The sequence below is a fragment of the Alligator mississippiensis genome, chromosome 1, assembly GCF_030867095.1.
Source record: "Alligator mississippiensis isolate rAllMis1 chromosome 1, rAllMis1, whole genome shotgun sequence".
Classification (NCBI taxonomy): domain Eukaryota; kingdom Metazoa; phylum Chordata; order Crocodylia; family Alligatoridae; genus Alligator; species Alligator mississippiensis.
Window position 1 is genome coordinate 256,182,253 of NC_081824.1, and position 26,344 is coordinate 256,208,596.

Genomic DNA, 26,344 nt, shown 5'->3' on the forward strand with positions numbered 1-26,344 from the left:
GGGCCCATATAAATCCCAGGCTGGAACTCAGGAAGGCCAGCAGCCAAGGGGGAAGGAGCCCTCCTGAGGAAGCAAAGGGAAAAGGCCTGACTGTAAGTTCTGCTCCCGGTAGAGCACACCTTTTGCAGTTTGAGTTATGGTATAGCCTAGGGGCTTGCATTTTTTTTACTTTTGTTTAGAACACTAGTGATTTGGGTGATGGTATTGGGGGAGGAGGAGGCTTCACTGGGGCCCACTACAGTGTGGGGAACCCAGCGCCAGTGAGGGCGTGGTATTTGGGGTGCACAGGCCCTGGTGCCAGTGAGGGCGCGGCGTTCGGGGTGGGGACAGGCCCTGGTGCTAGTGAGGGCACAGAGACTGAGACAGGGCCACGGAGAGCCCTGTAACGACCAGAGAGCCGAGTGAAACCAAGGCTTTGGAGGGACGTTGTGTCAATACCATCTGCGAGGCTTGGGGAGTGGTAAAGAGGCGTTCTAGTACCATGCATATAGCTCATAAGGCTGGGGTGTCCTGAGACATCCATTGTGAAACGGGACCCACAAGGGGTCTGGGAACCCATGGGGTTCAGAGAGTCTATCAGAACCGTGTCCAAGTGGATTTGAAGGCAGCCTCGCTATTTTTATAATTACAACAAGATGTGGCAGGCAAGAATAGAGGGTGCCCATCAGGCTGAATTGGCTTGGTTGAGGGGCCTTATGGGTAACACTGCCATCCTTAGGGACCCCATTCTGTGACAGGTGATGCAAAGAATATAGAGTTGCTCAATAAAAATTTGCTTCAGTCTTCATAATATAAACTTAGTGCAACCAAGTAGTTAACAAAATTAATATGGACAAAGAAGCAGAAGGGCTGAACAGGATAATATGTAAACAACACATCAGAGAGTTCTTAACACACTTGAATTAAGTTGTTTCAGAGTAGTGAAATTCTTCCCAGAATACTAAAGAAACTGGCTGAAGAAATCTCGGAGCCCTGACAATGATGCATGCAAAGTCATACATAATAGAGAGATCCCAGGGAACTGGAGGTGGGATTTCCAGAGGCAGAAAAGGAGAACTCGGGGAATGATAGACCAATCAACCCAACTTTAATATCTGGGAAGTTACTAGAGCAAATGATAAAACAGACACCTTGTAAAAACCTGGTAATGAAAACTGTGATCACAATTTGTGAGAACAAATCCAAACCAACTTAATCTCCTTCTGTGACAGGATAACTGATTTGGTGAATGTGGTTGACTTGATTATACTTGGACTCTGGTAAGACTTTTGATAGTCTCACATGGCATTCTCATAAATAATCTAGAGAAATATAGACTAAATAGAACTACTGTTAGGTGGATGCCTTTTAGTCTACATTTCTCTAGCTTCCTGATCAAGTCTAGGAATCACACAAAACTGGAAGGGATTGCAAACACAGGAGTTGATGGAATTAGAACTGAAAGAAACCATGATAGACTGGAGAACCTGGCACTAGACGACAGAATGAAATCCAGCAAAGACAAATGGAAAGTGCTACACCTAGGCAAGTAAACCAAGTGCATGAATACAGTGGAAGATAAGCTAGGAAGTATTATTTCTGAGGCGGATTTTGGATTTGGTGGATCATAGACTCGCAATGATCCAGAAATATAATGACCACTAAACACGCCAAGAAAGCTGTAATATACTGCCAAGCCCTCCAATACCACCAAATTTGCACTGAGGAGAACACTCATGATCATCATCTTGCAAACCTCAAAAGGGCTTTCACTCAACAAGGACACTCTTCCAGAGAGATGGATCACACTTTTGAAAGAGCCACCTGGATGCCCCGTGAAGAATTGCTGCAGTACAAAAAGAAAATCCCCACGAGTCACAAACTGTTAGTTATGACATACCATCCTTCCTTGGAACCTATATGGAAAATTCTCATACAACTACAACCCATAGTAGAAGAAGAACCAATTCTTAAAGAGATCTTCCCAGAACCACCCATCCTATCTTTTAAACAAGCACCAAACCTAGCCAACCTTATAACCAGAAGCAAACTTCTTACAGCCCAAAGCACACCAAATGGATCCAGACCATGCAGGGACAAGAAACGTAACACCTGCCAACATATCTAAACCACCCCCACAATAACTATACTCCACGTCAGAAACATCACCATTCCTGGATCTTATACCTGCACCTCCAGAAATATGATATCACATCCAGTGCACTAAATGCCCTCATGGAAAATATGTAAGAGAAACCAAACAACAACTGCATGCCAGAATGAACAAACGCCAAAAATCTATCAAAGATAAAAATACCCAATTATCTGCAGGTGCACACTTCTCACAAGACAATCACTCTCTCTCCAATCTCTCAGTTCTAATTCTCAAAGGGAATTTACAAAACACCTTTCATAGACGAGCCTAAGAACTTCACTTCATCTATCTACTGGATACAAAAAATCATGGACTAAATATGGACATTGTATTCATGGCACATTATAACCTGCCTGCCATCTGATAACCCCAGGTAACCTCTCTACATTTTTAATCCCAGCTACATTCTATCACCAGGTCAACATTCCTCCCCCACTCCACCTGTCTCATACATTGTCTCCTATGGCCTCTAATCCTCACTGCTGTACATTTGCATTTTCACAGACCTGCATTTTGCATATTGGCTTCTAATGCATCCAGGAGAACACAAAACAAAACAACAGCAGACTTTCCCTATGCCCGAAGAAGGGTGTTTGTATCCAAAAAGCTTGCAAAAAACAATTTTTCCAACTATTTGGTTAGTCTAATAAAATATATCACATTTACCCAAAGATCCTTGTCTTCCAGAAATACAAGCATTCATCAAAAAGGCAATTCCAATTTTGGGCTGCATTAACAGCAGAATAGTAGGTAAGACATGGGAGGTGATACTGCTATTCAGTGCTAGTTAAGCCCCAGTTAAAGTATAGCAGGCTTTGCAACTAAGAAGGATATGGAGAAACCAAGAGGCAAACAACAAGAATGATAAGGGGATCAGAATACAAGCTGTATGAAGAAAGGATGAGAGAACTAGGTGTGTTTAGTCTGGTGAAAAAGAGATTTAAGGGGGAGACATGACAGAAGATTTCAAATTGAAAAGAAGAGGAAGGACAACTGTTCTTTATGGATACAGAGAGCAGGACCTTAGCTGACAGGCATAAATGGCACCCAAATCCAATTTAAATATTGGGGGGGAGGGACTTCCTTATTTTCAAGAACAGTAGAACAATGGAACAAGCTGCCTAGGGAAGGTGTGGAGTTTTGTGGAGGTTTTCCTTCACTGGAAGTTTTCAAGAGGCTGAATAGGCATTTATCTGGGCTAGTAAAAAAATTAGCACATATTGCATCTGTGTGGAAGATTAGACTAGATGACCCTTGAGCTCCCTTTCAGTCCTATGATTCCATGATTTCTATAAAATAGAGATAGATGCCTTAAAAATGTGATCTACAGAACAGGGCAGTAGTCTGGTAACGGTATATGTTGGGGGTTTTTGGTTGTAATTTTAGGCTTCCCTTTTTTTTTGTGGCAATAATGTTAACAGTGCTACTAAACGGGCTACGGGGATCACAGTTCTGAATAGCTTTTGTCCCCGGAAAAAGAAATGGAGGAACAAAGGGGAGAGAAGCCTACAGCAATGTCTCTTGGGTCTGGACACGCATACATCTGTGGCTATTTCAAAAAGGGAGCTGCTGATCAGGAGTGCACAGCAGCTGTTACATTCCAAACAGCAGAGCAACTGTATGGCAGCTGGCCTACATGTAACTGTTAGAAATGCGACAATTGCTTCACAGTTTACAGCAAGACTTCCCCCAAATGTAGAGATGGTCACAGGATTTGGTTTGAGAGAAGAAACTCACAGACATTCAGGTCTTGTCCTGCACTACTGATCCTACCAAGGGAGACAAATTGGGAAGGGGTGCCTTTTACATCCGCCTGCCAGTAAGTTGTCACTGCTGTAGGTGATTAGGGGATGGTGCTGAAATTCTGGCATTGGTACTTGCCACTCCACTGGCTCTGTGTATCCGGTATAGCACCACTGGATTTCTACTGATAGCCTATATATCCTCATACAATCCACCTCTACACAGGTGGAATCTTTCATTTTAAAGATGACTTTTCATAGCTGGTAGGGTCAGAAGGGACCTGAGCAGATCAAGTCTGCCCCCCTCCTTCCCCAAGCAGTTTATTTTAAACTAGAATAATAATGGAAAGTAAAAAGCTTTAGCACTTTCTAATGCAAAAAATCAGGCCAGATGGTTGGTTGGTTTCTTTTTTTTTTCAGAAAAAGAATTGAGTATTTATTCCCAATGCCATTTTGGCTTTACAGATTAGGAGACAATGCTATCTGAGAAACAGCCACAATTATGAATTTCTGCTTTTGTATTTTGTTTTTTAAATTTGGATTTTATTGAAGAACTGAAAATACATTACAGCTCATTATTCTAGACATCCTTCCTACTTGGACGATGGAGACCTTTACCAAGCTCTGCAGTAAAAGCCAGACCTAACATTCTCAGGTTACAAATAAAACCAGTGAACTCCACTTCCCAAACAGAACTCCTTTTTATAAATAACTAAATAAGCAAAGGCAGGAGGAGTCATTTCCACTTTCTGCTTCATCCATGCAGCTCACCTTTTATAAGCAAAGATCCATGCATAAAGTATACAATTGTGAGATGTGTTTATGCAGTATCTCCCCTTCCTCCAACATTAAATAGTGATTAGATAAAATACTGAAGTCTTCTTTGAGGCAGGGACTGGAACCCACGTCTCCTCACTTGCAAGAAGAGTGACCTAACCAATAGACTAAGGTGCAGTTGCTTATCTCACCCTGCTCTCAACATGATGAGTCTTAATATTATTTTTTCTGAAAAATGAAACACCTTAAGCAGGAGGGATGGAGAGTATGCATCCCATCCTGGAACAGACTTCAGTGGAAGATAGTAAATCAGTGTCAAAGAGGGAGGGGATTTATGACACACTCTTGACTCTCACATTTCCTAGGCTGAGCTTCCTGCTGTGCATGCTGGCTCTTAAGTCCCCATCTCTCTCCCTGTACATAGAGAGCCCGGGGACCCATATATAATAGGTCTAGATTCCATTCTGGGCACCAAAAAACACCATCTGAAGTTCCTTCTTAGACCTAGCACTTAATGTACTATTCTTGGGATGCTTTCTGGGTTTTGACAATGGCCTTATGCATTAGCTGTGGTTTCTTGGAGTCAAAAATTATAGTTTTGTGGTGCTACAGGGTAGAAGATATTGTGATCATAAAGCTCCAGCCCCACTTATATCACAGACCATTACATTGCACCTAGGTATTCCTGTATTGATCCCAGAAACTTGCATTTAGCTAACGTAAGTCTTCCAGAATGGCATCAAGACAGAAGGAATCAAAGCACTGGGACAGGGAGAATCTGCCCTTTCCCTGGTAGCTGGTTCCAGTAATGCACTGCCAGCACTATAATAAAACGTGGCAATTTGAAGGGCAGCAGAAATGATTGGGGTCCCAGGAGACAGGGTGTATGAGGAGCTGTAGTTGTTTAGTCCAGAGAAGAGTAGTCTGAGGGATAATTTGATAATAGTCTTCAAATTGCTGAAATCCCAGAGAGCTTTAAATACCTGAGATCCCAGAGAGGATGGAAATGGGCTTTTCTCTGTGGCTGCAGGGGCAGAATATGTCTTTACCTCAAGACCCATCAACAAGCTCTGGTGGAAACCCCGGGAAGGGAGGGGGTGCCAACGCCGAGGGGACAGGGCGGAGAGCAGTTGGTGGACATGGGTGTTGGCTGTAGTTGTACTGATCTAAGGGCACAGGCAGACAAGGGTCTTTGGGTAAACATGATATCTTTTATTAGGCCAGCTAAATAGTTGGGAAAAAATCTTTTTTGTAAGCTTGTGGGCACAAACGTGCTTCTTCAGGCAGAGGCAGAGTTTGCAGGGGGCACCAAAATGATATGCAGAACAAAATAAATGGAGCATCATGCTAGATAACAGCCCTGGTTGATTTACGGCTCCAGCTTGGTCTAAGACCTTTGGATGGATAGGGGAAGAAAGACCTCTGAAAAGATCTCAGAGGAAAGATCACTAGAATCACAACTCCTTTTGGGTCCTGAGGTACAGTGATGGGTGGGAGGAGCTGAGGTACACAGTTCACCCAGGACACCAATTATCCTGGGACTGGCACTTGTTTGCAGTTGTCTGAAGAAACGTGTTTGTCCTTTGCAAGCATTCAGGCACAATTTTTGCAGCGATTTAGTTGATCTAATAAAACAGCCCCATCTACCCAAAGACTCTCATCTGCCTATGGCTGCAGATGAAGAAAAAAAGATATTTTTTCTCTCTGTGTCTCAGTTGGCCTAATAAAAGTTTTTTGTTTTTAAAAAAAATGTTTTTGTGATCCAAGCCAAATCAGGTCCAAATCCGTGAGTCAGTCCAGAACTGTACGTGGCCCAACAATCAGCGAACATCCTCTGTGCCCACCTGGGGCTTCAGATATTTCCAGCATCTTTTGGCTGGTGTCCTACGTGCTGGCCTGAGGCTCAGGGTTTGGATGCCCCCAAAGTTTCACCTGCCCTCAGCCATGGGGCCGCAAACTGGGGAGGAGCCTCCCATTTCCACAACATGGGCTTTAAGCCCCAACACCTCGGCGGGTACCAAATTGCGCCAGAAGACCTTCCTGGACCCAGATGCATGGAGTTTCCCGTCAGGTACGCATTTGGAACCGGGAGTCCTGGATTCGTACATCTCTTGCTGGCTCTACGGGGCCATTTTGGCCGGGGATGAGGAGGACCTTGCTAGGTCGGGCCTCCTTTGTAGGTTGGGAAAGAGCAGGGCGCAGCGCCGGGGGCGCCAGGGATGCTCCAGGCCCGAGCAGGGCGGCTGGGCGAGGGCACAGGCGAGGCCCCTTCCCGCCCCGCTGCTCCGGGGCACCGCCCGCCCCAGCCCCGCGGCCTGCCCTGCCCTGCCCTGGGCCCCTCCCGCCCTGCCTCCCTCCTCACGGAGCACTCACCTGAGAGCCCATCGCTCCGCCGCCGGCAATGGCGCCGCTGCTTCTTCGGCCCCTGCGGTGTGCGAGCGGAGGAGGAGAGCCGTGCTGCTGGCTAGTTTCACATCTCCCACGCCCTCAAGGCGGAGCGGTCATCTTGCAAAGCGCTAGGACCAGTGCTGCCTTCCCACGGGACCTTTTGCTGCCCGTCCCACGTGCGCCGCAATCCTCTCTGCACTCCCGCTGCTAGGGAACAAAGAGGGCTGAGGGGTGGTTCCCGGTGCCAGAGCTCAAGCGGCGTCTCCAGGGCGCGGGGAGGGAGAAGAGCCAGCGGAGCTCAACCTCTTTTACGCGCGAGGCGCCCCTCGGGAACCGCCCGCGCTCAGTTTTCACTCCTTTCCCGACTGGAAACGCCATACAAGAGGTCTTCTGTTGCAGAGAACTGGGAGCAGATAGCTTGCAAGGCTATGGCTTCCTGTTGGAAATGTCTCCATCTGTGCTGTGGATCATGGCTGTATGCAGTGGAAACACTGGGTAGCACTACACGGCACCCTTCAAAAGCTCTCATGACACCACCCCAGGGTGCTGCAGCACCAAGGTCGAGTCATTAGCCCCTGTGGTGCAGTGAAGCACCTGAGTAACCTTGGACACAGACAGGAGTGACAATTTTTGCCCAATTTGGCCACAGAAATTGGTCTGTAGCTGTGACCAAACTCAAGTGCATGGCTGCAGACCACTTAAAAAATAAGCAACTGGGTGGAAATCTGCCCCCCTTACTGCACGAGGGGGTTAGATGAAGACATTTTAAAATAGTGTCTCTTTTGTAACTTGTGTCTGCAGTGCCTGCCAGCCTCAAGCTGTTTTCAGAAAGGGATGGGGCAAAGGGATGGAGGGGGTTTGGTCTGGGATTTTTTCAGCCCCTGCTGGGGGTTGGGGCAGGTGTATTGGACCACACCCTGGTGGGGGGTAAGACCAGTTCACGCACCTCACCCTCCAGTGCTAGCTGGGGAACCTACAATGCACTCCCTCTGCTGCCTTTCCCTCCTCCTGTTCTGAAAACAGGGGACTGACAGGAAGGAGGAGCACTGCTAGGGGCAGCCAGCAGCTTGATTCTCCTCCTGCCTGGACCCTGCTATGAATTTCTGTTTGGTCTGGGGGATTGTTATAGCTCAGATCATTTCCTGCAAAGCGTTCTCAGTTATAGCAGGCAGCTTCACTTCTGTCCGTGCCCCTTGTGATAGTTCTGGATGCAGGACTGACCAGAACCAGGACTACAGCAAGAAGACGGTTTGTTCTGAGCCCTTGTGCTATCATGCCACTGCTGGATCCGTTAGGGTTATCCACTATAGACCACGTGCTTGAGTGTTTTGGCATAAGTCTGCCAGCAAGTGTGTGCAGGGTGGGCACAACTACCCAGAGATCTGACTGTCATGTCTCTTATTTATACAAGTTGAGTTTTCATCCTTGAATTGTAGAGGGGCATTGTGAAACTCATCATGAATCATAAGGGTCATTTTGAAGGCTTCATTGATACATAGGATTGTCTGAGTCCCTGCACATCTATGAGACTCACCTACAGTGCTGGATTCAGATTGGTTGGGGCCTTGGTCAAACAGAAAATTGAAGGCACCTACACTCCATTATAAACATGAACATATCAAAAAGCATTAATAAATAGACCCATTAAATGTTTACATGGTGCATTAACAAAGCATAACATACAATGTCAAAATTAACTATTCAGTTTTGCCATACACAAAACTAAATAAACAACTGCCTTACGAAAATGATTCATGGGATTGTCATAAATGGATAATAACATAAAAGGAATGATGTCTCAGTTTAGGGGTCATGTAGACTCCTATTTGACTATTTTTATAAATACACACCTTACATTGTACCTACACTATGGTAAACTACTACAAGAAAAATACAGGCCATACCAATAGCCTCAAGTATGAGTCTAAGAATTCTGTTAGTGCTTCTTGCAATTACAATAAGGTAATAGGCCTATACAATACATCTCTTTTTTATCATTCCTGAAACATTAAACATGTGCTAAACTTCATATACTGTAAATCTCTTTTTATATACCCATTACACCCGTGTTTTAATGCTCCCATCACATAATTATGTAACGAAAATATATATATTGATATATACATACATACACATAAATCTCTCTCCCTATATGTAGATATATATTTCTCTCTCTTTATATCTATATGTATATGTATATCTTTATATCTATAGATAGATAGATAGATACACACACACATGCATAATCTTTCTCCCTCTATACACTGTATCTCTAAACAGACAGATAAACATATAGACAGACAGACAGATCTATATTTAATCATCCCCTGGAAGAGCTCACACTTCCCCACAGGAACTGCCATTACTTGGGAGACCTCTATCAGCAGCCTTATTTGGAGTCGAGAACTGAAAGAACCATCCAGGGGACAGCGGGATTCTCCTTGTCTACGTCTCAAAGCAGTCCTTGGCAGCGGGACTGCAGCAGAAAGCCCCCTTTTCCTCTTGCCTGCATTTGCTCTCCCCTCTTTGGATATGTTTTTCCTCTTCTACCTTTTCTTCCCTCCTCTTTCTTTCAGTATAAGGTAAGGAACTGTGTTTTGAAATTTGTATGTGTGCATTTTGTATCTCCCCTTGTATTTTGGTATTTTTATCTATTTGTGTGCCATAGCATTACTTTTGTAGCTTATATTTTATACTCCTCACCTTTCAACTTTCAACTAAATGTGTTTAGTTTCATAAGTAAGTTATACATTGTAACAATGTTAACAAGGGCAGGAATCAAACTGCCCTTCCCTGTATCAGGCTGGCCCCGGAAAGAGTGAATCAGTGATTGAATGTGTAACACTGTAGTAGCAGGTAGCAATTAACACCTGGGAAGCTGCAGATCAACCAAGGGAAGAACTCAATAGAAGACAATGTAACAACCAGGAAATCTCTAAACATCACTGATCAAGGGCTAGAAGCCCTGGCCTGAGTTAATCAACGCTGGGGACCAACTTTTGGGCTGAGTATCTCCAGATCAACTGCTCCCAGAGCCCTATTCAAAATTCATCAACGGACTCCCAAACCTGCACGTACATGCGGACGACCCCTGGGGCTGACAGATGCCGTCCAGTAGCCACCGAGGGGGAGAAGTCCCACAAGGGTCAATGACCCCTGGATTGGGCAAACCTGAAAACTGGGGAGTCACCAAAGTCTGCTAAGGACAGATAAAAAGCAGTGAAAAGTGACCCTCAGTGACGCCCTCTTGATCTCCAACTCGACCAGACCTGTCCAGCCAGAAGGACCAGCCGGCGACCCCCTTCTGGAAGATAACACCACGCTGAAAGAAGCCTCAACGACAGACTCCAGTGCTTGTAGGATAGGTATACCTGACTCTGTAGCTCGCTACTGTGTGTGTGTATGTGTGTGCATGTGTGCATGTGTGGGGATCAGCCCCAAGGTTTATGATTACAGTGTTTCAATCCGCCTAATAAACTAGAATTTTAAGGATCCTGAGTTGGACATTTGTAGCCAACAGGACTAGAGCACCATATGCTGACCTGTGGTGGGATCTGATGTGGTTTGGGGTCATACCCTCCCAACACACACACACACACACACACACACACACACATATACTGTTTGTGTCCACTGCAGCATGTGGCCACCAGGCAGGTCCCAGTGCATTTCCCAGTTCCCTGTCTGAGCCAGCTACGGGGAAGCTCTGTACGATTTTGCTGAGCAGATGGATTTGGCTCCAGTGTTACTATGGCAACTCTGTGCACACCAGAAGCCCATCCCAAGCCACCTTCCTGCCCTGTGGCCTGACACTTGGGAGGGAGGGTAGGATCGGGCTCCTTCCAGGCACAGGAACAGGAGAAAGAAAGACAAGCTGGGCAGAGAACAGCAGGAACAGCAGGGATTCTTGCTGCCACCTCACCCCAGCCACCCCCATGGAGTGGTCATAAAAGTTCCTCCTTCTGGCTCTCTCACATTTAGCATGCAGTCGAGCTTCAGTGCTTAGCAGGACTTTCCTTTGCAGGCTGGGGAGCATGGCAGGCCCCTACCCTGGCCCGCACCCCTCAAGGGGCCCCTGATTTGCAGGGGCCTCTGGGCCCGGGCCCCCTGGACCCATGCTTTAATCCACCCCTGCTTACCTAGAAAAATAAAGAACCTGCATGCTTATTTAAGTATAAAAGTTATGCACCCAGTACCTGTGTAAAAATGGTATACCTGCCACTTCAGGGACTTAACAATATGCCAGCTAATACTAGTACTAAGTATATTCAACTTTACATTTACAAGGCATTCTGCAGACACTGGGCATGTCTACACAAGATGCTATGTCACCACAGCAATGAGCTACAATGACGTAGCTCCTTGCTATGGCAACGTAGCATTGGCAAGCAAGAACCATGATGTCGACACTACTACACAGTAGCAGTGAACTACTGCGTACTAGCTTGTTGCTATCATACAGTAGGGTCGGAAACAACCTGTGCGCCACTGGGACTGAGCAGTAACGCTCATTACTGCACGGTTATTTAGTACTTGCTTTAGTACTAACAAACCATCTTCTTGCTGTAGGCTTGGTGGGGAGAAGGATGCCTGCTTATTAAGAGGTGACATGGTGAGGGAAGCCCTGCTCTACAACAGTCCTGAGCTGGGTATTCAGCCTTAAGTATCAGGTCTAACATTAAATCATTTCAAACAGCCATGAAGTGACTTTAGCAGTCCCTGCTGGGAAAGTACATAGGGCAAACAGGAGCTTAATGGCACTTTCTCCACAGGGCTCCCGGGCAGCTTTCCCCTGAGCAGGATGTGATGTAGTCAGTGTTCTCCCTCCCTCACTCCCTCTCCTTTGCTTTAGCCCACTGACTATTTCTATAAGTAGGACCACTAAGTAAATTCTCTTGTCATTCTGTTACACGAAATTACAGGTAAGCTCAAATATTCTTAAGTGCAACTACTAGAGCAAGTACTACAGCTTTACACATAGCAGTATCACACCTACTTATTTGTGCATTCAGTCTGTATGAATACGTATACCTGCCTGCAGACCCTTCTAGAAAATAAAGCTAGCTTCTTAGAACAATGCATTTATTAGTCATTAAGTATTAGTAAATCTTTTATGAAAGCAATATAAACTAGATAAGGTAGCCAAATTTTGACAGAAAATAAACAAGGGTAAAGGAAACCCTAAGATGAATATTAACAGTACACACACACACACACATACACACTTGCGAAAGAAAATGTACCTCTCACTATCAGGTAAATTTACATTTCAGAAAATGTACCTCTCACTATCAGGTAAAAAGACACAAAGGTATATTGTTATGTTTTTCTGTTTTACAAGAAGGGGATCTGCTTGAGAACCCTAAGATGTCAGCTGCTGCTGGTCATGTAGGCTTTTTTTTTTTCTTTTTATCTTAATTTTACAAAATTCCTAGGACCTGAGGGATTCACCACACACCCTTTCCCTCTCAAATGATAGTCCAGACCCACAGAATAGCATGCAAACCATGGTGAGAATGTTTTTAAAATGAGTCTTTATTTCCATCAAATCTGTGCAATCAGGGCTGTCCCGGGGGGAGGGGGGGATGCAATTGGGGCAGCCACCCCAGGCCCCACATTTTGGGGGGCCCTGCAGACAGTGCTATGCCACATACTGCCAGCTACACTGTGGCCACCAAGCGCCGTGAGCTCCACTGTGGTTGCCGCACACCACCAGTTCCGTCACAGCTGCCACACACTGCTGGCTCCATGCTCTAGCCACTCGCCAAATATTGCTGTGTGCAATATTTACTGATTTTTATTTTTTCATAGTTTCATAGTGCTTAGGGTCGGAAGGGACCTAAACAGATCATTAGCTCTGACCCCCTGCCATGGGCAGGAATGTGTGCTGGGGTCATAACATCCCAGCCAAATATCTATCCAGACCCCCAAGTTAGAAGAGAGTACCACCTTCCTTGGGAGTCCATTCCAGAGCTTGGCAGTCCTAACCATTAAGTAATGCCTCCTGATGTCCAGCCTGAACCTTTTCTCTAACAATTTGTGGCCGTTAATACTAGAAACCCCTGGTGGTGCCCGGGGGAACAGAGCCTCACCCAATTTCCGCTGGTCCCCCCTGGTGAGGGGGCCTAAATCCTCTTAAGAAGGGTCTTTATAATTTCTTGTGACAGCTAAGTCTTGTTGGGTTTACCTTTACAATACACTAACAGGGCCTAACACCCAAACTCCTTGTCTTCCCAAAAAATGAAAGTAACACCTGTAAAAATACATTTTAAACTGCTTTTGATAAACCCTTCTCTTAGGCAGGAATTTATGGGCATTTTTACACATGCTTGCAATGCAGTGTCAGGTGTTTTTAATTAGCAAGTCATGCTAATTAAAAGCACCCACACGTTACATGTATCAGTGGCTCAGCACGTCCTTGAACAGAGTAAATGGTGGCAGGGCACTTGGAACTAAAGCACATTGAATGCATTCTAATTCAAAGTGCACCACCTCCATTTTCTCAGTGCAGACACATTACACCACTGATACATGTGATGCATGAGGCTGCCAGAGTGCATCAATTTACATGCTCCAGCAGACTTGATTTATCAATTAATCAATTAATTAAGAGATAATGTCCTCATCAACTTGACAGGTGGCCCACACCCTTCCACCATCTTGGATCTACCATCTTGGAATTGGAGTCCTGCCCCTAACCCCTGATCATTGCCACCAGAAGCCCCTCCCTTTGCCTCAGAAGTACTCCTTTTGGGAGGGGGAGGTGCCATCTTGAAACTAGAGAAAAAAAGAATCATATAAAAAAAAATAGTATAACTTATTTTAAATTTATTTTTAAAATATTTTTGCCCTGATTTACATGTATTTGCATAGTCTATCTAGAGGCAATTGCATAACAGCTCGAAAATACAGTCTGACTCTTGTATATTGTGTGTGGGGTGTGTAACTATGGTGGATGGAGCATGGGTGTGGAGGGGTATGGGTGCAGGGTATGTGGTTGGGATAGGTGTGTGTGGGCAGTTGTGCATGTGTGTGGGTGCTGTGGGAAGGCGTGGTTATGACTATGTAATGGGCAGATTTATTATTACCCTGAAATAAAATCGTTTTCTGATGCCATACTGTTAGGTTAACAATAATTTAGATTATTGAAAAGTATTAGCTTTGCATCTGAATACTAGGCACTACCTGTGGCCTAGCAATGCGGCTGACGACAAGGCAGAATGATAGCTAAGACTTTGTTTATGTTAAGTAATTATTTTAACTGTGTCAACCATTTTCTGAGAAAAAAAGACAATGAACGTAAATCTGTCTAGGTCTTTGCACAGCTATAGCATGGTACGAGATAAGATCAGAAGGGGCCAAAGAAGGAGGGAAGATGACACTGCTGGAAACAGAACAGATTGGAATGCAAAAGATAACATGTAACCGTTACTTAATTTTTGCCTTTGGAAAAGTACTAGCTAAAATAGATTAATGTAGTGTTACTATGGAAATGTGTAATGTACCATAATGTACCATATAAGATGATGACCATAAGTATTGCATATTTAATGACCTTGTAGTTTTCTTTGTTAGAAAAGGTATAAAAGACAGCCCCACCCTTAAGTCGGGGCCATTTTTTACCTCTTTGCTGGTTTATGGTCTTTGCTCGAGCAAATAAACTTCAGTTAATTCTTTACCCGTGTTGTCTGGTCCCTATGCAGCTAGACAACAGACTCCAGGGAGTTTTCTCCCATGACAACTACAGGTATGGTGGGAGTGGGAGGCTGTGGGTGTGCGTAGGGTTATGGTGGGGGGTGGGAGTGTGTTTGGGGGCTGTGGGAAGCTGTATTCAGTGTCCTATTCCTATGCTTCACAAGGCCAGAACTTTGAGGGTGCCCTGGTATATAGAGCCTCTGTGTTATATTAAAGGTCTTACAAGCCTCTTTTGTGATGCTACCGATGAAGTGAGGACCATAGTCAGAATGTATATATTTGGGGGTACCCCATTGTGTAAATACTGGTGTTTGTCTAACCTCCTCTTAAAGAACCTCAGGGTAGGAGCCAGCACCACTTCTCTTGGAAGTTGGTTCCAGATCCTAGCAGCCCTGACAGTGAAGTAGTGCCTCCTGATATCTAGCCTGAATCTACCCTCTGCCAGCTTTTGACCATTATTTCTAGTTACTCCTGGTGGTGCTCGGGGGAACAGGGACTCCCCCAGCTCCTGCTGGTCCCCCCTGACTAGTTTGTAAATGGCCACTAGATCCCCCCTCAGCCTTCTCTTGTGGAGGCTGAACAGGTTCAGGTCCCATAGCCTCTCCTCATAGGGCCTGCCCTGCTGACCCTTGATCATGCAGGTGGCCTTCCTCTGGACCTTCTCCATGTTGTCCACATCCCTCCTGAAGTGCGGCGCCCAGAACTGGACTCAGTACTCCAACTGCGGCCTGACCAGTGTCACATAGAGGGGGAGGATCACCTCCTTGGACATGCTTGAGATGCATCTGTGGATGCATGACAAGGTGCGGTTGGCTTTCCTGACCGCGTCCCCACACTGTTGGCCCATGTTCATTTTAGCATCAATAATGACTCCAAGATCCTTTTCTGCCTCTATGCTGATGAGAAGGGAAGTCTCCAGCTTGTAGGTATGCTGCTGGTTCTTCCTCCCCAGGTGCAGCACCTTGCACTTGTCAGTGTTGAAACCCATCCTGTTCTCATCTGCCCACCCCTGTAACCTGTCTAGGTCTGATTGCAGCCTATTCCTCCCTTCTAGCGTGCCCACTTCTCCCCACATCTTAGTATTGTCTGAGAATTTGAACAGGGTGCTTTTCACCCCCTCGTCCAAGTTGCTGATGAAGATGTTGAACAGTGCAAGCCTGAGGACCAAGCCCTGCGGAACCACACTGCCCACATCCCTCCAGGTTGAATAAGACCTGTCCACCACCACTCTCTGGGTGCGGCCTTCCAGCCAACCAGTGACCCATTTGACTGTGTAGGTGTCGACGCAACAGTCTCCTAGTTTTTTAATGAGAATGGGGTGAGAGACAGTTTTGAAAGCCTTCCTAAAGTCCAGAAAGACTACATCCACTGCTACCCCTACGTCTAAGGATTTTGTAACCTAAGGCCATCAGGTTGATCTGACAGGACCTGCCTCTAATGATCCCATGTTCATTGCCCGCTGAGCAATCCTTGCAAAGCCAGCAGGTCAAGGCACTTAAGGGAGCCCACCCCTGCCCCAGCCCTGGCAAAATCTGTGGGCAAGGAAGGAGCCCCCCAGGGGGCACTTGCTTGCCTGTACACAAATGCCAGGAGCTTGGGGAATAAGCAGGAGGAACTCATCCTCCTGCTTAATGCAAATAATTATGATGTCATAGGGATAATGGAGACCTGGTGGGACTCCACCCATGACTGGACCATGGGTATGGATGGCTATACCCTGTACAGGAGGGATCCTGTAGAGAAAAGGGGCAGGGGTGTAGCTCTCTATGTTAAGGAAAGCTACACGTCCCTGCAAGCCGATACTGGTGACCAGGGTGGACAGCTGGAGACCCTCTGGGTTAAAATCCATGGGGAACACGGCACAGGGGACACAATGGTGGGAGTCTACTACAGACCTCCCACCCAAAGTCCTGAGCTTGACCAGGAGTTTGCCCGGGAACTGGCTGAGGCCGCATGCTCCAGGACCATGGTTGTCATGGGTGACTTCAATTACCTGGACATCTTGTGGGAGGATCGCTCAGCAAAATCTGAGCGGTCGCAAAGCTTCCTCTCATGCATGGATGACCTCTACCTGACTCAAGAAGTCTATGGGCCAATGAGAGGCAAAGCGCTGCTCGACCTGGTACTGGCTACTGGGGATGACCTAGTCGGCGACCTAGTGATCGATGGGAAGCTGGGTGACAGCGACCACGAGCTGATCACCTTCACCATCTGCCAAAAAGCTGGCAAGTCAGTCAGCAACACGGAAGTCCTTGACTTCAGGAAAGCCGACTTTGACAAGCTCAGGAGGCTTGTCAGTGAGGCCCTAAGGGACCATGACCATGGAGAAAGGGGAGTTCAAGAAGAGTGGTTGCTCCTCAAGGGAGCGATCCTCAACGCACAAACTAAGTCTATTTCATCTCGGAAGAAAGGCAGCAAGAGGACACAGCAGCCCCCCTGGCTCTCCAGGGACCTAGCAGACCTCCTGAGGCTAAAAAGAAAGGCCTACAAAGGATGGAGGATGGGAGTCACCTCCAAGGAGGATTATTCTGCACTGGCCCAGTCCTGTAGGGAGCAGACCAGGAAAGCCAAGGCTGCAACTGAACTCCAGCTAGCTTTGAGCATCGAGGACAATAAAAAGTCCTTTTTCAGATATGTGGGGAGCCAGAGGAAAAGCAGGGGAAACGTTGGACCCCTGCTGAACCAGATGGGGCAACTGAGAACTGACACCCAGGAAAAAGCCAACCTATTAAATAGGTACTTTGTGTCGGTCTTTCATCAGTCCCATGGGACGCCCATGCCCGCTACGGGACAGGGAAGTCCGGGTGAGGGTGATCCCCTGCCCTCCATTGATGCTGACTTCGTGAAGGAACATCTTGAGAAGCTGGATACCTTCAAGTCAGCCGGCCCTGACAATCTTCACCCCAGGGTACTCAAGGAGCTGGCGAGCATCATAGCCCAGCCTCTAACACGGATCTTTGAAAACTCTTGGCACTCTGGTGTAGTGCCCGAAGACTGGAAGAAGGCCAATGTGGTGCCTATCTTCAAGAAAGGGAGGAAAGTGGATCCGGCTAACTATAGGCCCATTAGCCTGACTTCTATCCCGGGGAAGATCTTAGAAAAGTTTATTAAAGAGGCTATCCTTAATGGACTGGCCGATGCCAACATCTTAAGGGATAGCCAGCACGGGTTTGTTGCGGGTACGTCTTGCTTGACCAGTCTCATTTCCTTCTACGACCAGGTGACCTATCACCTGGACAAGGGAGAAGAGATTGATGTCATATATCTTGACTTCAAAAAAGCCTTTGACCTGGTTTCCCATGATCACCTCTTAGAGAAACTGGCCAATTGTCGCCTTGGGTCCTCCACGATCCACTGGCTGGAAAACTGGCTCCGGGGTCAGACCCAGAGGGTAGTAATTGATGGAAGTCACTCATCATGGTGTCCTGTGACCAGTGGGGTCCCCCAAGGCTCTGTCCTTGGACCCATACTGTTCAACATCTTCATTAATGATGTGGACACTGGAGTCCGAAGCGGACTGGCCAGGTTCGCTGATGACACCAAACTTTGGGGAAAAACATCCACACCAGAAGACAGGCAGGTGATCCAGGCTGACCTGGACTGGCTCAGCAAGTGGGCGGACAAGAATCTGATGGTGTTCAACGCCAATAAATGCAAGGTTCTCCACCTTGGGAAGAAAAACCCGCAGCATCCTTATAGGCTCGGCAGTGCTATGTTGGCTAGCACTATGCAAGAAAGAGACTTGGGGGTCATCATTGACCACAAGATGAACATGAGCCTGCAGTGCAATGCTATGGCTAGTAAAGCGACCAAAACGCTGGCTTGCATCCATAGATGCTTCTCAAGCAAATCCCGGGACGTCATTCTCCCCTTGTACTCGGCCTTAGTGAGGCCGCAGCTGGAGTACTGAGTCCAGTTTTGGGCTCCACAATTCAAAAAGGATGTGGAGAAGCTTGAGAGAGTCCAGAGAAGAGCCACTCGCATGATCAGGGGTCAGGGAAGCAGACCCTACGATGACAGGCTGAGAGCCCTGGGGCTCTTTAGCCTGGAAAAGTGCAGGCTCAGGGGTGATCTGATGGCCACCTATAAGTTTATCAGGGATGACCACCAGTATCTGGGGGAACGTTTGTTCACCAGAGCGCCCCAAGGGATGACGACTAGGTTGAATGGTCATAAACTACTACAAGACCGTTTCAGGCTGGACATAAGGAAGAATTTCTTTACTGTCCGAGCCCCCAAGGTCTGGAACAGCCTGCCACCGGAGGTGGTTCAAGTGCCTACATTGAACACCTTCAAGAGCAAACTGGATGCTCATCTTGCTGGGATCCTATGAACCCAGCTGACTTCCTGCCCTTTGGGCAGGGGGCTGGACTCGATAATCTTCCGAGGTCCCTTCCAGCCCTAATGTCTATGAAATCTATGAAATCTATGTTGATTACTCCTAAGGATAATCTCCCCTGCTGGCCCCTTGTGGACATGTGCCAGGATATTTCTCTCAAAAAGCTTACCCATTTGGTGAAACTGTTGATGATTATGAGATAAAATCTATTACCTTTTCCTGTCTTTGGCAAGGGACCAATGAATCAACCTGCAATGGTACCTGAGGTCCTTCTACTCATTGATGACACCAGTCATGATATGTTCTCCTTTGGACCAAATTTTTGAGACTTAAATCCTGGTGCTATAATTCAATTAAACGCAGAGCATCAGGCTTTCTTGGTGTGACATGAGACACAGGGCAAAGCTCAGCTGTGGCTGGCAGTTACCATAAAGGTCCCACCCTGGCTCTCTCCTTGGCCGTGAGGTCAGCAGCCATCATTCTGGGTGCCATCCAGTGTGTTTGTCTTCTGATGGGCTTTTACTTTCCCAGCACTTGCAGGTGTGTCTCATTTCTATGCCAATTCCCATGTACATCTTGGAAACTAGTTATGTTTGATGGGTCTACCATTAGTAGTATTAAAGTTCCTTTGTTTCCATAGTGACAGCCAGTTGAGCATGGCTTGTCTCACCCACTCTGAAGCAGTATAGATGATTTAAGTGCTGTTACTCAGTGTCTGTTCAAGGGCTGTTGCCACCATGATTACCACAGCCACCTGGGCTGAATGTGGCCAAGAACTCCCTTTCATTTTCTGAGCTATTTTCCCCTCCTCTTCTACCTGGATTGCAGCGAATCCAGTGTATGAGGTTCCATTCTCATGGAAGCCGCTTCTATCCATGAATCAGATATATTCTGCTTCCATTAAAAAATGCAGAGAAAACTTTCCTGCACCTAGAATTATAACCTCTTGATCAGAGATGGAAATAAAGCACTTATGCTCGTGGACTTCAATTATTAATGTATAAGGCGATACCGGTATACTATTGATAGTTTCTGACATGATGTTTCTACTGAGCAAAGAGACTGTTCCGTTGGTCAGCCTTGGTGATGATGTCCTAGAATCTTTAATCTCTCCTGAAAACACAAACTTTGATGAGGTGTGCGCAGTTCTCAGTACTACAGGTGACATCCCAATTAAATAGTCATAATGATTTATGGATCAGATGAGAGCCAAGATCTCTGTCTTCCAGGGACTAAAGTTTTTCTCTACTTCTAATAGCTTATAACTTCCATATGCTGCTAGCTTTCTCCTGATACAGTGGTCCTGGTACAAGATAGCTTCTAGGGTTTGTGAAGCTATGGTTAATTCTAGAATGAAAGGCTTACCAGTTTGTGGGGAAGTGCAGAAGCTGCCATCAGAAGGGCTTTAAGCTTACTGATAACTTCATAGTACTCTGCCTTCCACGTCCATGGGACCCCTTTTTTCAGTAGTTGGTACAATGGTACTGCCTTCTCCATGAAGTCCTCTATGAATTCTCTGAGAAGACCTAATAGGCCCGAAAAAGATCACAAGGTAGCTTGATCAGTGGGTGCTGGCAGTTTACTGATCAGTTCTATTCGTTGAATATCAGGCTTTCTTCCTTCAGGACCTAGTGTCAATCCGAAGTACCTTACTTGATACTGAACTAATTGCACCTTTTGAGGGTTGATCTTAAAACCTGTTTTGTCCATGGTCTGTAGCACCAACCACATTCAGTTCATGCACTCTTACTGGTACAGTTCAGGTACTCTTACTGCAATGACGAGGATGTTATCCACATAGGAAATAGTACAATTGACTTCTGTCTCAAGCAGCCTTTCCCACATTTGGGTCAAGTGTTGGTGACAGTGTATTGGACTGTAGTGATACCCCTGGGGTAGTCTGGTGAATGTATATTGAGTAGTCTTAAAAGCGAACACAAATTTATACCAATAATTTTCATCTACTGGGATGGCAAAAATGCATTTGCTAAATCAGTCACTGTGAACCATTTGGTTCCATGGACTATATTTGCCATTACCTCTTGATACTTGGAAACTACAGGTGTCAACCTTCATGTCATCGTATTTAATTGCCTATGGTCAGCAGTGAGTCTACATATTTTTTGTCATCTTTTCTCACAGGCCAGATAGAACTGTTTCTTGTACTTCTGATTTTCATTATTACTCCCTGCTCCTCCAGGGCAGCAATAGCTTCTGCAATGCTCTTTTTAGCTTTACATGAATTCCGGTATTGCTTTACAGGATAAGGATCAGGGCCAGGGATCTTAACATCAGCATTAATCTTTCCACACTTTAACTTATTACCCCAGATACCTGTGACTTTTCTCAGCTATGTTTTCCTCCCACTTAGGTAGCTCCAAAGGCCCAGGAACTTTTATTGCAGAGCACCTATGTCTGGCAGGAATTTCTACTATATCAGGTTGTCTTTCAGCAATCTTCACAATGTGATTTGGGAAATCTACTATAATCCCTAATTTTCTCCTGGTTGGCACCAATGATACCTACCCCCCACCAAATTGCACATGCCAAATTGACTGTTCCCAATTCTGTGTCCAATTTGAAATGATTGTGGAAAGGAGAATACCACCTCTCCTCTTGAACCATTAAATCCTTCTAAGAATTTGACACACATAGGTTGCCAATCCTTATCAGAGCCTTTTTCTTTCTAAGCAATGAAAAGGTGGCACCAGTATCAATTAGCACCTCCTGACTGTGCCACAGCATCTTCACAGGATCACTGTAATAAACCAATGTCACCAGGCATCCCAAGGAATCATATGTCAGTAGTATCAATGCGTGAGAACTCACCTGCACTGAGAAGCCCTAAAGATGCTGCACTGGCTTAACAATCAGATAAATCATGGCTCAACAGAGGTGGCTGTGTCTCCATGTCATCCTCAGATTTCTTTCCTATGGTCCGGTCTCCTGTTCCCGCTGCTTGTGATCTAGCAGTAAACTTAATAATTTAATAGTGGGAAGCCCATTGATCACATCCTTAGTGGTATACCTGAGCAGTTCCCTCCACACCGTGTTGCTGAACTAATTTAGGTGACCGTCTGTTTTTCTGTTCTCAAGATCCATCCTGCAAAAAAGAAACACGGGGACTCTTGGAAGGGTTTTTACTTTGTTATACTTACTCACTCTAAGCTGCTATGGGACTGTGGTGCCTGCTTTTGGTCTTATCCAATACTGTCCTTTCAATCCTTTGTGGCAATGGCACAGACATGTTGGCAGGAAAGACTGCTGGGGTTAGATGGCATCTAGTCATTTTTTAAAGATCTCCAGGGTAGGTGATTGTACCACCTCTGGGGGGAGTCTGTTCCAGACCCTGGACACTTGAACCATAAAGAATTTTTGCCTTATGTCCAATATGAAGCAATCTTCTATCAGTTTGTGTCCATCGTTCCTTCTTTTCCCCTTGGGTGCATTGGTGAATAGATGCTCCCCCAGGCCATGATGTACGCCCCTAATATACTTATAGGGTGCTACCAAGTCCCATCTAAGTCTTCTTTTCTCCAGCCTGAACAGTCCTATGTCTTTCAGCCTCTCTTTGTATGGCCTGCTCTCCAGACCTCTAATCATACCTCCTTTGGATTCTCTCATGATGTTAGCTCCCACAGCCAGCATTTTTTTCTTCTCCAAATTGGTCTCTGGCCTTTCTTTGACTGCCTGTTTCTTTTTATGAAACAGAATGATTGGTGATTCATTGAGGCGGGGAGGGTGGGGGGGTGGAAACTTCAATATTTCATCCCTGATCACATTTGTCTATGGAACTGACGTGTTTTTAATTTTAACAGGAAGAGCTGAAAAGTCTCGATGATCCATGCTTTCCTGAACTTTGTCTTGAACATCTAATACAGTATATCTAGAACCATCACTAGTCAGAGCCATCTCTGTTAGGGCTGTGCAAAATTTCGATGGGTGTTTCATTCTAATGCTGTTTCGACTTGTTTCAAGCTCGAGACAGCAAATTTGAAACAAAATGAAAGGCTTCAAAACAGCTTTGAAACAAAATGAGGGCACTCAAAATGTTTTGAATGTTTTGAAACATTTCGAATTTTGAAGTTGAGTTTGCTTGCAGCTAAAAAGAAACTAAGGAGAGGGAGGGGGAAGAGGGGGGAAGAACTGCTCTGATATTGACTGTGTAGCTGGCCAGTGACTGTGATCCTTCCCTGAGGTCCCTTCCAATCCCAGTGCTGTGTAGGAGGGATGGAAAAACAGCATAAAAAGCATTGCTTTGTTGTCCTGTAGGGCTAGGCCAACTCTCAGGATCTCAAAATTGTGCTGTTAGACGGGAGGGTGTGACACAATTGCACATATATACACACAAAAATCACTAGGCGCATACACACACACTCTACCAACTCAGGCACATGCACATCCAAGATTTCCAATCTAAGCACATGGACACCTATCACCAAGTCAAGCACCTACACACTATACACACCAAAACTTAGACAAAATCAATTGTCACTGCCTGCACACCCAATACACATACATGGATTACTAATTTGTATACCACACACATGATGATATATAGATATATATATATATTTGCCAGATCACACACACACCACACACCTACACATACACATAGATGAGTTCCTGACTTAGGTGGTGTGGTATATATGTGTGTGCTTGGGGTATTTGGGGTATTTAGCGTGCTTGGTGACTATGGGAAGGGGAATCAAGGTTCAAAGATTTCAAGAAGGAGGGGAAGGCAGGAGATGGATAGGGGTTAAGATGAGAGAGGGAAAAATAAGAAAGTGAAAGTGCCAGGAGTGAAAGTTGCTATGGGGCAGGGGCTATGGGGAAGGAGGATGCCCCAGGTCCTCGGCATGACCACTAAAACTGCACCCTGCAAGGGTTGGGAGACCTGGTGGGACTGCTGGTGGTGCAGCAGCCCCCAAGAAATGTGAGGACCTAGGACCTCCTTGGTGAAAGGCATGTAGGAGGTGCCTTGTAACTTCCAGCCATCATACGGGCACACAGTCCTGGCTGGGGAAAGCTCAGACCCATCACATATTTGACAAGTCTGAGGCTTGCTGGTGCAGTGGACTTGTGAGGCTCCAAGTGAGGTCAGCTTAGTTGCCTGGGATGCCAACATCTGGGTTGAAAAACCCTTTGTCAGGCTGAGGAAGCACCTGCAGTTGGTGTGTGTATGTACTATTCCTGGATGGAAGTAATAGTAAAGAAGCCAGAGGCTGGCATGCAATGCTGACAAGAATGCCAGTCAATGAAAATGGAGATGGAGGTATCAGGGGGTGAGGGGGAAGGGGGATGTAGCAGGTAAAAGTGGAGAAGTACCTGGGGAGTCAGATGTCTGGCAGGTTGTAGTGTGTCATAATTCCAATGTCTATATTGAGTCCATGAGTTTCTATATTCAGGAAGCTGATGAAGTGAAGTTCATAGGCTCGTCTGTGAAAAGTGGTTTGTAAATTCCCTTTGAGGATCAGGCTTGAGAGATTGGAGACAGGTAGTTGGGTGTTCTTGTCTTTGATAGATTTTCAGTGTGCACTCATTCAGGTGCGCAGTTGTTGCTTGGTGTCTCTTATGTATTTTCCATCAGGTAACTTAGTTCCCTGATGGAGATACGTATTGTGAAGATATCTCCATACTGGAAATATTGTTGGCAGATTTTGCATGTCTTGTCATGGCACGGTCTGGATTCATTTGGTGTGTTTTGGGCTGTAGGAAGTTAGCTTCTGGTGATGAGGTTAGTGAGGTTCAGTGCTTGTTTGAATTTACAAACCACTTTTCACAGACAAGCCTATGAGCTGCACTTGATCGACCTCCTAGGTACAGAAATTCATGGACTCAACATAGAGATTGGAATCCTGACACACTAAAACCTGCTGGCATCTGACTCCCCAGATGCCTCTCCACTTTTACCTGCTACATCCCTCTTTTCCCCCACCCCAGCCTGTCTCTTACCCTGTGACACCACCATTTCCACTGACTGGCTTTTTTACCTGCATTGCATGCCAGCCTCTGACTTCTTTACTATTCCTTCCATCCTGGAAGAGCACACACACCAACTGCAGGTGCTTCCTCAGCCTGACGAAGGGTTTTCAACCCAAAATATTGCTAAGATATATTTCTCCAACTATTCACTTGGTCTACTAAAATATATCAGATTGACCCAAAGAACCTTGTCTGCCATTTCCTTAGACCAACACGGCTACAACCTATACCCATGGCACCTATCCCCAGTCAGCTGACCAGGAGGTGGGACTCTGGGCACATCTAGGCCCCAGGGCTGGGGCTGGCAGGGAGAGTTCTCTGGCAGCCACTGGAGAAAAAACTCCTGCAGGACAGGAAAGAAAGGCTCTGTGACAGTTTGGCTGCCTGAGGCGGTGTGTAGACGAAATGAGGGGCATGTGTGCATGACACCTTAAAGTGTGTTAAAATGCTTTTGCACAGCTTTAATGGTGTTGGTGTTTGCATGCATCGGCAGTGTATTGTGCAGTAATTGCAGGCGCTGTAGCAAATTTGGTGGCATAACGCACCTTAAATGACTTGGGGTGCAGCAAACTAAAACTCCTTGGAGGAGTTTTAGTTTGCTGCCCTACAGCCATGGAGTGAAGCACTGGGCTCCGTACAGGTCAGGGGCTCTGCAGGAAGCCCATGCAGGCAGCCTGGCAGGAACCCAGAACCTGCCTGCTTGGCAGTAGAGCCTGCTTGCCTTTTCCCTGGAGACTGCCTGTTTGCCTGAGGCATGTGAGGGCCTGGTGCTTCCCTCTGTGGGTGCAGGGCCCCCCAGGACTGCCTGAACCCAGTGCCTGTGGGTGGGTGCCGCCTGGAGATGGGGGGCGCCGCTACTGCAGAGGGAAGCACCAGCCCCCCTGCAGCCCAGGGACCTCTCCGCCCACTGGCAGCTCACCCTTCCCTCCCTGCCATTGGAGAGGCAGGTGAGTGCATGGGTGTGTGCACAGCATGGGAGTTTACTTCTCCCTAAATGGAAGTGGTGTTTTTAAAAACCCACTGCTTCAATTTAGGGCCCCCATTTCATCTACACATGCCCCAAGATGCTAGTGCTATTGTGCTACAGTGCTTACCTATTGTTATTTAAAGTGGTGGACTGGACTGAGGCTGTAGGGGAGAAGGAGCCCTCATTGGGTCACACTACCGTGTTGTGTAGAGGCCCCAGTGTCAGTGAGGGCCTTAACACACACACACACAAGCACACGTCATGAGTTTTGTTTGTCAGAAGCTTGAGGTACAGTTTCCCAGAAACTCCTGCACCTA

At 46.3% G+C, this 26,344-nt stretch overlaps 1 protein-coding gene across 15 annotated transcripts in view; it reads right to left on the bottom strand.

Moving 5' to 3' along the window:
* LOC102565760 (OX-2 membrane glycoprotein) overlaps positions 1-7,450 on the bottom strand; it is a 67,743-nt gene extending 60,293 nt beyond the window's left edge. For 2 of the 15 annotated variants that reach the window (XR_009459011.1, XM_059720521.1), the window contains exon 1: positions 7,027-7,409. Coding sequence is in view for 14 of the 15 variants with exons in the window: in XM_059720521.1 (XP_059576504.1) it covers positions 7,027-7,038 (12 nt within the window). In the remaining variant the exon portion in view is untranslated. Of the gene's footprint in view, positions 1-7,026 lie in introns of all 15 variants that reach the window. The other 13 variants (XM_059720517.1, XM_019476228.2, XM_019476233.2 and 10 more) reach the window with 11 other exon arrangements.
* Between the last annotated feature and the right edge of the window lie 18,894 nt (positions 7,451-26,344).